We start from the raw sequence: 12,841 nt of genomic DNA, 5'->3' as shown, positions 1-12,841 counted from the left end.
TTTCTGTATCTTTTTTGCTTTTGAAATTATTTTTTAAAAAAAATTAAGAAAAGAAATAAGAGAATACGAGTTTAAATGCAATGCTGAATGGACATTTGTGGCAAGGGACATCTCTTTTCACACAGTTAAATAAGAGGCATTACTGCAGCTCAAGGAGCCAGGAAAGCTGGACAAATGCACTCAAAGAGGGTGTGAAGCAGAGATGGTGAAGGATGTGGCTGGGGAGAGTTCCAAAGGCCAGATTGAGAGGCCTGGAGAGCCACATTTGACAGTCTAGGTTCCCCATTTCTAAGCTAGAGTGTGATACATGAAACCCTATCTGGCACCTATATAAAAAAAAGATCACACTCCACAACCATCACTAAAGTGTCTTCTCACACTTTGAACTTTTGCCCCGTCTTCAGGGCAGGAATCCCATCCAGAGTCTGTACGGTGATTGCAAGGGGCTCAGCACAAATCTTGCCAGGGTATTCGCTCCGCAAATTGGAAAGGAGTTCATAGTCTCCCCTTCCCGATGGATCATCCCAATCAAACCACTGGGTTGTGCATCCTAAAGAAAGGAGTGTGAAAAGGCAAGGCAAATCTCAAATGAGAGTTGGTTGCAGGTATGGGAGGACAAGAAAATTGAAACATAGGAACACAGGAAGCTGCCTGATACTGAATCAGACCATCGCTCCATGAAGCCCAATAGTGCACCCCACCAGGCATTGTTATCTGTTGAAGGATAAATATAGCACCCCCAGTGCCTGTCCTCCATCCCCTAATCTAGCCTTCTGCCACCACTACCCTCCATGCAGTGCAGGATACTATCTTGCCACCAGTGCAGAAGTGGGTTGCAGGGAAGAGGAACATCTGCTCTTTTGTGGAGTAGATGGATGCCCCAAGACATTTGGGCACTAAATTATGTCATGTGAATGCTCAGATACGACGCGCAAATAAACAATTATGGAAAACGGAATAAATGATTGTGTGAACGCAGCCTTTTTTTTTTAATACAACCATTGCCATCCAATGAGATGTGGACATGTTTAAGGGGGTATGTTTAACAAAGGAGCAGCACGCTGTGGGTTCCATGTCAGCAACCCATCATACATAAAGACTTCATGGCTTATGATGTGGTTGGAGATCATTCCCCCATCCCACCACAAGATGTCCTGGTTGACTCACCTGAGCAGAAGTTTGAGGGACAGGTGAAGCGGACTTTGTAATCCAAGCAGTAATGCTTCTGCTCCTTACTTACACAAGCAAATCCTTCTTTAGGGTTAAACCTAGTGGGGAGAGAAAGAGAATGACAGAAGCAATCTGACTCACCAAACCATGACCAGGAAAGAGAGAAGCAGTTGTAGAGAGATAACCTGCACTAAACTGGGATCCAACAGAACCTGGGATCCATCAGAACTTTCCTTTGAAATACAAAGAGCAGCTTCAAATAATCTATTTTTCTTGGGTCCACGGCAAGGAGAGAAAGAGTTAAACTTCCCCTCCCCTCCCAAGGATGATCATGGTTCTTCATTTCTGGCATCACTCACGGATGAAAGATCTGTCCAGTGCTGGACGCTGGGGTTCCCTCCACGGTCTGAGCTTCAATCCCAGTGGGTTCAGGGCAAATGTCCGTGGGATATTCCTTCCTCAGTTCAGAGAGAATTTCAAAGTCACCCACTCCCGAAGGGTCGTCCCGGTCAAACCAACGAGTCGTGCAAGTTGAAGCTGAGGTGAGACGGAGGGAAAGTATTCATGATGCTTTACTCTGGGTACACTTTTGGATAAAAAGGGAGGTGGTTTTTTTTTGGAGTGGAAATAGGAACAATAATAAAAAGGTCTTTGAATTCACAAAATGTGTCTGACAATGCAAGTGTGGTCCCAGGGTATGGTATGAAGGCACAAAATGGTGAAGCCAAACAGGTCCAGGTCTGGTTAGTTCTTGGATGAGAAACCATTTATGTAGGTGCATTGCAAGCTGATATTGTGTCACCACCCACTTCTTTCTGAGATGCTCTGGAATGGCCTGTACTCCATTGTACCATCTTTCCACTTTATTCAAGATGTACAGCTATGAGCTGGGTGTTTATTGGGCATTATACTGTTATGTGTTTGGTGAGCAGGGGGTCAGACTGGATGAAACCCTGGGTCCCTTCCAAACCTGCCAGGGAAGATTGTATAAGAGGAAGGCTGCCAAGCCAGTTCCATTGTCAAGGTAATGGCTCTGGCTGGCTAGTTTAAGTACAGTGATACCTCGGGTTACAAACACCTCAGGTTACAAACACTTCGGGTTACAGGCTCCGCTAACCCAGAAATAGTACCTCAGGTTAAGAACTTTACCTCAGGATGAGAATGGAAATCATGTGCTGGCGGTGTGGTGGCAGCAGGAAGTCCCATTAGCTAAAGTGGTACCTCAGGTTAAGAACGGTTTCAGGTTAAGAACGGACCTCCGGAACAAATTAAGTTCATAACCAGAGGTACCACTGTACCGTGATTTAGCATATCCAAAGAAGTTGTTCTGTTGCCATAGAAGGAGATGGGTGGGCCTTTTCCCATGTGGAGAAAAATGGGCCTGTGGAGCTGGTTTTGTGAGATTATGGTGTCTTTATGATAGATTGGCACCCAAGGCGAACCACAAAATAGCTCCTCCACCTCTAGATAAGAACCCCCACCCCCACTGAGAACATCCCATCAATACATAGCAGCACTCACCAGAACAGAAGGATTCTGGGCAAGTGAATTGGACCACATAATCTAGGCAGGATTGACCAGGTACTTGCTCATTGTTGACACAGGCAAAGCCTCTAGTAGTGTCATACCTGCATAAGAGAGGGATAAAAAGTTGTGCTGTGTGGAATGACATGTTACATATATAATTGTGCCCATCTTATTTGAGTATTGTTATGAGCATGTGGGTGCTAGACACTTCTCAAGTCCTGGAACCAGTAAGTGTTAGAATTTAATCAAGGTTCATGCCCACCTTTGGAAAGAGAAGAAATTTATGTATCACAAGGATTTTAGAACAATACATCTCTCAGCAAGAGCGCAAATGCATGGTCTGATCTGGCATCTTTAAAAAAAATCATTGCCATCAACAAAAGTGTCTTCTCACACTGAAAATCTTTGCCCCGTCTTCACTGCAGGTCTCCCGTCCACAGTCTGTACGTTGATGGCAAGCGGCTCGTCACAAATCTCACCCGGATATTCGCTCCGCAAATGGGAAAGGAGTTCATAGTCTCCCTTTCCAGACGCATCATCCCGATCAAACCAGCGAGTTGTGCATCCTAAAGAAGGGGGAAAGGCAAGGCAAGACTTAAATGAGTGTTGGTTGCAGGTATGCGAGGACAAGAAAGATGGAACAGAGGAACACAGGAAGCTGCCTGATACTGAGTCAGACCATCGCTCCAGGAAGCCCAATAGTGCACGCACTGGCTGGCAGCTGCTCTCCAAGTCTTTCCCAACCATACATGGCAATGCAAGGGCCTGAACCTGGGACCTTTTGCAAGCAGTGCAGATGCTGCAGCCCTTTGCCCACGCCCAGCTCTTCCAAAAGCAGGCAGAAACACCATTCTCAGTGCCACCCTGCTCTTTGAGTGGACCCACTTGCTCAACAGTGTCCCAGGTCGGAGGGAGGCGCCTGGGCTGAGAGGGATGGAGCAGCCCCGGGGCAGAGGTGCGGCCAGGAAGAGGGCGAAGGGAACGAGCGAAGGGCCTTCGTTGGAAACTCACATTTTACTGGGGGTCATATTTGCTGGCAACATAATCAGGAGCTATGACTTCTGCCCCAGGTGGTGATAAAGTTCAGGCCTCTTCGGTAGTACAAAAGAACCAGAGCCCGCTCCCTTGTCCAATTTCAAATCTTAATTCTGAAGAATTGGTAGAGATTCGTCGTCAATGTAAAGAGGAAAGCTTCTGGTACAGAGCTCTTCCTCTGTCACTGGGAGGTATGCTGATCGCTCAAGTGTCCCAGGTCATTCACTTACCAGTTGAGCCTGTGAGGGGCCCTCCCAAGCCCCTGTGGCTTTTGCTCATCCTAGCCAGGGTCCAACCTGTACTGCTAGCTCCATCCTTACCACTCCTTGCTGGTTCAAGCAGGGCAGGTGGACGGGCAGTGGCAGCAAAGAGGAGAATCAGCAGGGAGACTGAGGCCCTTGCAGTGTGGTGGGCTTCAGCAAGCGCCCAACAATGCCATCTTCTGATACCAGCCTCACAGGAGCTGTGCAAGCGTAGCTGAGTGGCAGGGCACCTGCCTTGCATGCAAAAGGTCCCCGGTTCGATCCTCAGCATCTCCAGGTAAGACTGGAGGTGCTCCCTGTCTGATACCCTGGAGAGCTGTTGCCAGCCGGTGCAAACAATATTGAGTCAGATGGACCAAGGGTCTGACTCAGTACCAGTCAGCTTCTTATGTTCCTCTACTGTATTTGTTCCACTCCTGCTTGACCGGGGGATTCAGCAGCAGAATAAACGGGGGTTGTTCTCTTTTACCAGAGAGGCATTGTGTGGCCTGTTACACACAGACTGTCACGTTTGCTCCTTTCTTGCCACATTACAAGGGCACGAGGAAAAGGAAAAAGGAACTGCGGGAGGAAATGTTTAGTTGTGCAACACGGGCACGCTTGTTCTTCTACAACCACAGGCAATAGTTCCCTAAAACAGCAGGGCTGGTATATTTCCCACCCAGCCTGCCCCCATACACTCTGGTTGCAATATTTTATCGGGAGGAAAATGTGACTCCACATACAAACCCAGAGGACTGGTGCTCCTCTGGGCGGAGTGAGGCCACTCTTGCTCCAGGCAGAAGCAACAGCAGCAATCCAACCATTGTCCTCTGCTGGAGAACAGAGATGTTAAGTCCTGCCCTGCCTATCTTGCACCTGCTAATCAAGGATGCTGCCATTCTCCCTCACCAAAAACCAGAGGGTGCTGTTTTGTCTCCAGTGGCAAAGCAAGAGTCAACTGACAGCCCTGGGTCAGCTTCCAGATGTGAAATGGATTGCTCCCCGAGAGAAGCACTTTGTGGCACTCTTCAGCTCAGAAGAATGGGGTGGGTGGGTGGGTGTCCTGTTTCGGGAGTTGTAGCCAATGTCAGTCCTACTCAGAGTAGACCCACTAAAGGTGGTGTTAAAGTATAATTTTGTCAAAAAACCAGAGGCATTTCTATTAGGCATTACAGGTACGGACATAAAGAAAGAAGATTTAAAATTATTCCAATATGCAGTGACGGCAGCCAGAATCCTAGTGGCACAAAAATGGAAGCAAGATATACTACCGACAAAAGAGGAATGGACAATGAAATTAACAGAGTACGCAGAATTAGACAAACTGACAGGAAGACTTCGTGAACAGCGAGACCAAAAATTCATAAGAGACTGGACAAAATTTACAAATTATTTGAAAGAAAAAACTCAACTAAATACGTTAATAGGATTACAAGAGGCTTTGTAGTCATAGAGGAAATATTGTTGTAAAATGAAATAATTAAAATGATGTTAAATATGGAAAGTAAAGCAATGATAAAAATAAGAGGTATAAAAACAGAAAAGATAGAAAAATTTTGAAACCAGAAGGAGGGATTGAGGGAAGTCAGGGCTGAAAAAGCCAAAGTATTGGAATGGATGATGTAATAATTTGTATAATGTGTATAATATACTATATGTAGATAAAATCAATAAAAATGAGAATGCAGAGTAGATCCACTAAAGGTAATAGTCATGATGACTAACTCAGGCCCATTCATTTCAAAGCTGTCTGTTTTGAGCAGGACCTAGGATGCTATCACATGGACATTTGTTCTGTTTTCCAGACTGTTTCCCTAACTGTTAATTTCCACCTTGCATTTGAGGTTTCATACAATGTAAAAGCCACGTTAGTGCTCATTTCTGTATTATTTGCTTCCAGAAGAAGCCCACCCCCCTTTTTTTGGAAATGTGCGCTAAACTTGTGCTATATTCTACTATGTTTCTGGTTTTTATGCCTTGTGAAAGATTCAAATACAATGCGGAAATTAATAATGGCAGAAATGTCAGGGAAATGGAATAAACTCTTGTGTAAATGCAGTCAAAGTGAGCAGGCAGAGGAAGCAGCTCTCTTGCACACTGTGGATTTTTGCTGGGATATTTATTCTGAGCACACTGTGAGTTCCATGTCAGCTGCCCCTCTTAAATAGTATAAAAGTGAAAGAAAGTTTCACTTTTGAGCAATTGTTTTGGTGTTATACAGGCATGGCTTATGATGTGGTTGGAAATCACTCCCACATCTCACCACAAGATGTCCTGGTTGACTCACCTGAGCAGAAGTTTGAGGGACAGGTGAAGCGGACTTTGTAATCCAAGCAGTAATGCTTCTGCTCCTTATTTACACAAGCAAATCCTTCTTTAGGGTTAAACCTAGTGGGGAGAGAAAGAGAATGACAGAAGCAATCTGACTCACCAAACTGTGACCAGGAAAGAGAGAAGCAGTTGTAGAGAGATAACCTGCACTAAACTGGGATCCAACAGAACCTTCCTTTGAAATACAAAGAGCAGCTTCAAATAATCTATTTTTCTTGGGTCCATGGCAAAGAAAGAAAGAGTTAAACTTCCCCTCCCCTCCCAAGGATGATCATAGTTCTTCATTTCTGGCATCACTCACGGATGAAAGATCTGTCCAGTTCTGGACGCTGGGGTTCCCTCCACGGTCTGAGCCTCAATTTCAATGGGTTCAGGGCAAATTTCTGTGGGATATTCCCTCCTCAGGTCAGCGAAAGTTTCAAAGTCACCCACTCCTGAAGGGTCGTCCCGGTCGAACCAGCGAGTCGTGCAAGTTGAAGCTGAGATGAGACGGAGAGAAACTATTCACTGCCCTTTACTCTGGATACACTTTTGGAGAATGGAAAGTTTTATGAGTGGAAATAAGTAGCAACAAAAAGGTCTTTGAATTCACAAAATGTGCCTGACAGTGCAAGTGTGGCCCCAGGGTATGGTGTGAAGGCACACAAAGCCATCACTTTGGTGAAGCTAAACAGGTTGAGGTCTGGTCAGTTCCCGGATGGGAGACCAACATTGTAGGTGCATAGCAAGTTAATATTTTGCCACCCACCCTTCTCTCTGAGATGCTTCGGCCAACACTCCCCTGTAGCATCTTTTGACTTTATTCACAGATGGTCCCCAGCCAAAGGAAGGCACACAGCAGATGGTTAACTCTTTATTGCAAAAGCAGACACTTTTCTGTAGTTTCTACAGCTTTAGTTTTTAGTGCAGGGCAGGGGTCAGCAAACTCTTTTTGGAGGGGGCCGGTTCACCATCCCCCAGACCTTGTGGTGGGCTCGACCACGCACGCGGCGGAGGGAGCTTCTCTCTCTCCCCCTCTCTGCCCAGCCCCTCCCCCTGCCTATCTGTGCTGCTGCTGTTGGTGCTGCGCTCTGCCAACCACGGCTCCGGCGGCGGCAGAGGGACGAGAGGCCTGAAAGGGCTGGCTGGCTCTGGAGAGGCGCTGCCCAAAATTGTGCTCAGCCAGCTCAGCCCAGCCCCCTTCCTCCACTATGCAGGGTGGGGAGAAGGGGGGGAGAAGCCAGGAGGAGGGAGGGAGGAGGCGCCGTGGTGTGTGTGTGTGTGGGGGGGGGAATGGCACCCAAAAAATTAAAATGGTGGCGCTGAAAAAAAATTACGGGGGAAAAATAACAAACAGAATTGCCAGTCTATGTAACATCTGCAGGCCAGATCCTGAGGGCAAGTGGGCTGGATCTGGCCCGCGGGCCGTAGTTTGCCAACCCAGGCAGCTATTCCCTGGTCTGTACTCTACGGAGTGCTTGCAGTAACAGGTGCGGCTATCTCCCTCCACCAGCTTATGTATCTTCCCCTGAAGGGCTGTACACACATAGCCAGAAACTGTACCTGCGTAGAAGCTGCCTCCGCTTTTCCCTCTTCAATCTGCTCTTTGTTCTAGGAGACAGGGGTGCAGGAGAGGGTGGGGATGCACCTGACCCTTCATTTGCCTGACCTGCCTCTTCCTCCTCTTCCGACCCATCCTGTGCTTCACCCTCCAGCTCTGAAGCTCCCCCTGCCTCCTGGCTGGTACAAGTCCCCACAAATCACTGCTCCCCTCTCCCGACTCAGACTCCAGCCCCCTTTCCCCCAGTGCACACTTGCCAGCATTTTGCCCATCCCTGACATCTGGGTGTTTATGGGATATTATACTGCTATGAGTTTGGGGAGACCTCATGGAATATTGGGTCCCCCCCTCCAAGAATGTATAAGAGGAAGCCTGCCAAACCAGTTTCTTTGTCCAGATAATGGCTCTGGTCTGGCTAGTTATGTGCTGCCATTCAGCATATCCAAAGAAGTTGCTCTGTTGCAATAGAAGGAAATGGGTGGCCCTCTTCCTATGTGAAGAACAATACACCTAAGCGGGGCTGGTTTTGTGAGCTGTGGTGTGTGAGAGCTAAAGAAGAGGTGCTGGAAGCAGTAGGCACAGCGAAATGTGTTGAACCTAAGCTGGACTTGAGGTTCCCCAGGAAACCTAATTGAGAAGCAAGATGCTTTGGGGTGTTAATGCTATGAGCCCTATGCTCAGGTTGTTATACATGTTTAAATAAAACCATATATCCCAAAGACCTTCATTCCAAGGAAACCAAACACTGGGTAAATGAACCCCTGGAGTCTCTCACCTATCAGGGACTGGGCAGAGGAGGAATGGTGGAGACCGCCTCCCCAGCCTGAACCTTTCAGAGAAGAGGAAAACAGTATAGATTTACAACAGTGGCTTGCGGGAGGTCACAGCTCAGAGGTAGATGCGGGGCAAAGTTGGGGAATAATGGGAGAAGAGGAGTGGGAGGCAGAGCCAGAGCAGCTGGCTGACACGTTATCACTAGAAAGCATTCCAGACCCGCCTTCTCACAGAACCCAGTGGACATTGAAAGTAGGAGAGCAAAGGGCTCAGAGGCAAATGGCCCTATGTGGTCACCATAAGGTGGGTGGTGCTGTTGATGACTGAGGAGAGAAGGGGGGTGGAGATTACTCGGAGCAACGCCATTACTCCAAGAGGCTGCATTTCTAAGCCTCTCTCTGTGAATATTGAATAAAATACATTGGTAAGAACTTTACTTGTCTATCTGTTCCTGGCAGCCTGCCTTGGGGGGAATTCCCTGACTCCTGACATCACCATTCAGAGATTGGGGTGGCATGTAACAGTTACCGGTAAACAACCTATTTTACTTTACTGCTGTTATAACCATGACTACTAAACTACTGTTCCCAGAATGCTGTTACACGCCACACCAATCTCGACAGCTGTGTGAGATTCTAGGGGTTCCAGATGCGCTTACGCATGGTCTGTGTTTCCCTTTGGAAATGAGGCAAAGTGGAGACAATGGTGTCTTTATGATATATGGCTTATTTATACACACATATACAGCCCAAGCCTACATGGAAGGGTTCAGAGCATCAACGTTCCAAGAGGTTCCAGTTTCTCCTAAATCATAAGCTTTGGTGAAGAAAATCTGGATGAGTGCTCCAGAAGCTGGTTGTCAGGAGAAGTTCTAAGACAGACAACATTCACTCACTTACCACATGCTGGGAGAACCAGGACAGTCAGGAGAAGCTGAGGGGGTGAAAGAGAGAGGATGCATTTAATGAAGAAGAGGGGTAGAATCAACCAGCCACCATTCTGACATACCCACACAGTAGGGTGGCAGCAAATTCAGAAGCGCAGGGTCCCTTCATTATAGTCAAAGCCATGTCTCCTCCTAAGATTATACAATAATCTTATAACCATACAGTAATAATAATTAGAGATGCGTTACAAAGAACAGTGTGGCTCTCCATGTGTTGCCTTTCAGCTAGATCTACTATCTTCTGTGCACATACATGGGCACATGATTTGGGACGCTCTGATATCTTCCTTCAAAGAGACTTAAATCATGTTTTCCCTTAAAGTCTGTTGTATGTAACATAGCTTGCCCACCTCTCCTGTGAAAATTGTGCCTCCAGTGTTTCTAAATGCCTAGTATGGGAACATACAAAATAATTCCTCCTTGGTGTTCCTCCTGTGCACCTTTTCCAGAGTGACCCGAGGAGCCAGTCCTCAGCAGCTGACTCACTTCCTTTCACTCATACTTGGCTCCAATCAGCACCAAGTATGAGAAGAATTCAGTGGCTAAAAAGTTTCCTTTTCATGCTGATTGGGTGGCTGGAGAGAGAGAGACCTGGAGGGACTCTGTTGCAGAAAGTCTTTGATTACACCTCCCCACCCATACCAGTTGGAAAGGGCACAGACTCTGAATTTTGCGTTAAAGCACCAGATGGAGAGGATTGTTTTATTCCCTATTACCAAGCAAGCAATGCTCACCATTCTTGGAAACTTCCCCATACTTCTTGGCTGGCAACGTCCTTATCTGTTGTCTGCCCAAGCTTTCAGTGCTTCAGCTAGAAATACACAACAAGCTTTTATAGACCTCGCAATCACGCCTCTAACTGCATTGCTAGGATTCCTCCCTTCCAATTGGGTAACCAATACTGCTGCCAGTTACAGAGCTGACTCCCAATGCCAGGTGATCCCCGCCCTGCGTAATCACTCATGTGATGCAGTGGACACACACCATTTGAATGGGAATGCCCATCAACTTTGCAGGGGGCAAAGCCCCCATGGCCCCTAGAAATTGGCTCCTATGAGACAGTCTGTTCCTGTAGGCTTATGTTCTAAAACAGGCACCCTCAAACTTTGGCCCTCCAGACGTTTTGGACTACAATTCCCATCATCCCTGACCACTGGTCATGTTAGCTAGGGATCATGGGAGTTGTAGGCCAAAACATATGGAGGGCTGCAGTTTGGGGATGCCTGTTCTAAAAGGTGCAGCAAAAACGAAGAACGGATGTGGAGAAAGTAACAAGAAAATCTACCCAGGCACATTAGTCCTTATAACGACTTGCTGCTATGGAAATATTTCAGGGGGAGCTCAAAGAAGCTTTTCTTTCAGCAGTGCTGATGGACTGGGCCCCTGCTTTCCATCTCTCCCATTAGGACTGTGCTGTTTTGTTTTGTTTTGTTTTTCCAGATCTGGAGAGCAAGGTGGGTGTGTACAGCCATTTTGTAAGGAGCCTGAGGAACCAACCCGTCTTTGTAAATCCTCACACTATTGACATTTCCAGACACTTCCATAGAATCATAGGATTGTGGAGTTGGAAGGGACTCCAAGGTTCATCTGGTCCAACCCCCAGCATTGCAGGAGTCACAGCTAAAAAAATCCCTGACAGATGGTCATCTAACCTCTGTATAGAAACTTCCAATGAAGGAGAATCCAATACCTTTTAAGGGAGTCCATTCCACTGTCCTTCAGCTCTGCACCGTGTTGCCAGGTCGCATGACTGAGCTGAATGGGCTTAACATCAAACCTAAACCCCCCACCTCTGTAAATTTCTTTTTGGAAATTTACACTGCCTTTGGCTCAGACAGCTGAGCAAGTTACATCGGCATATTGTTGGCTGAGCCAGGGTTGGGGGCTTAGCACCAGTGGAGATCCACAGTACCTTAAATTCCTTGTTGCGGGATTAGGCCACCCCCCCCCAGCAACCTATTATTTATACTATACCATCAATGGCCAGAGCCGATGACAGGCAGAATGACAAAATCGTAGAGCTGGAAGGAATCCCAAGGGTTATCTATTCCAATCCTGTGCAATGCAGGAAATCTCAGCTGAAGCATCCAAGACAGATGGCCACCCAACATCTGCTTAAAAACCTCCAACAAGTTCTACAAACTCTAATTTTGTCCTCCTCCTACCTGTTGTGTTCTACAAGGAGCAACAGCTCCCAAGGAGGCACTGACAGCCATGGTAACTCTCCGGACTGAATATGCAACAACAACATTCCTTATTTCGGTCTAACGACCCACAAAAACATTTTCAAAAGCAAAGATACAGATATACAGGGCAAGGGTTCCAAGGCGGATCACTGTGTTTTATCCAGAGCATGTAGGTTTCTGGTTTTTTTTTATAATAAACAAGAGGGCAGACAGCTGGAGGCTGCTGAGTGCAGACTGAGGTTGGTGGGGCACAGCCCCATTTGCCCTTAAGGAGCAGCCTCCACTCTATGTGATCATCCCAAAGAATAATCATCTATTGAGCATTAAGCCCTTTTGTGATTGTGTATTTGCACCCAGGGCCATAAGTCTTGGCAGACCAGTGTGCTTGTTTATTTTGCTGCTCTGCTGACAATCCTATTTCATTCTGGCATGTTGTCACCTGACCCCAACAGGATTTGACTGCTGGACTGTTTGCTTTTTTGGTTGTCTAAGGCTGGATTCCCCCTTTGCCTCCCCTTGCAGACCTGAATCAACATTTCTCTACAAGGATGTATCTCTTGGTTTCCCTCTGCTTCCCTTAGTTTCTCATAGAAACCCCTGTTTCTATTTTGAGCCTGAGAATGAGGAAATGGATCAAAGCTGTGAAATAAGATACCCGTTTAACACACTATGTTGTTGTGAAATCCTCCTGCGTAACCTTGACACTACAGTAGGGATGAACATAAGCATTAAATAGCATTAAAGTAGCACCGTGAACCACGAGAACCCAAGAAGAGCCCTCCTGAACCAGTGGTTCAACTGGTCCAGCATCCTGTTCTCACAGTGGCCAACCAGATATCTGTTTCAAGAAGCGCCCCCCCCCCCAATAGGACCTGGGCACAACAGAAACTCCCATCACTTGTGATTCCTAGCAACTGTTTTTCAGACAATGAAGGTAGAATGGAGACATAGTGGCTAGTAGCCATATGGTACTTGTGACCCTTTGGATGTTGCTAGACTACAGTTTGCATGATCCCTCACCACGGATCATACTGGGGCTGATGAGTATTGGAGATCCAGAGAGTCACAGGTTTCCCAATGAAAATTT

The 12,841-nt window shown here is 46.9% G+C and overlaps 1 protein-coding gene across 1 annotated transcript; it reads right to left on the bottom strand.

The window, feature by feature from the left end:
- Window positions 1-1,121: 1,121 nt before the first annotated feature.
- LOC117050697 lies at window positions 1,122-10,371 on the bottom strand. Its single transcript, XM_033156470.1, has 6 exons — window positions 10,303-10,371; window positions 9,522-9,555; window positions 6,610-6,787; window positions 6,265-6,365; window positions 1,530-1,707; window positions 1,122-1,268 (listed from the first exon to the last, which is right to left on the bottom strand). Exons 1-6 carry the CDS (start codon window positions 10,321-10,323, stop codon window positions 1,127-1,129), a joined length of 654 nt encoding a protein of 217 aa, XP_033012361.1. The 5' UTR covers window positions 10,324-10,371; the 3' UTR covers window positions 1,122-1,126.
- Between the last annotated feature and the right edge of the window lie 2,470 nt (window positions 10,372-12,841).

Source organism: Lacerta agilis, chromosome 8, assembly GCF_009819535.1.
Source record: "Lacerta agilis isolate rLacAgi1 chromosome 8, rLacAgi1.pri, whole genome shotgun sequence".
In the NCBI taxonomy this organism is placed as follows: Eukaryota; Metazoa; Chordata; class Lepidosauria; order Squamata; family Lacertidae; genus Lacerta; species Lacerta agilis.
This window is presented reverse-complemented; position numbering and strand designations above follow the sequence as displayed.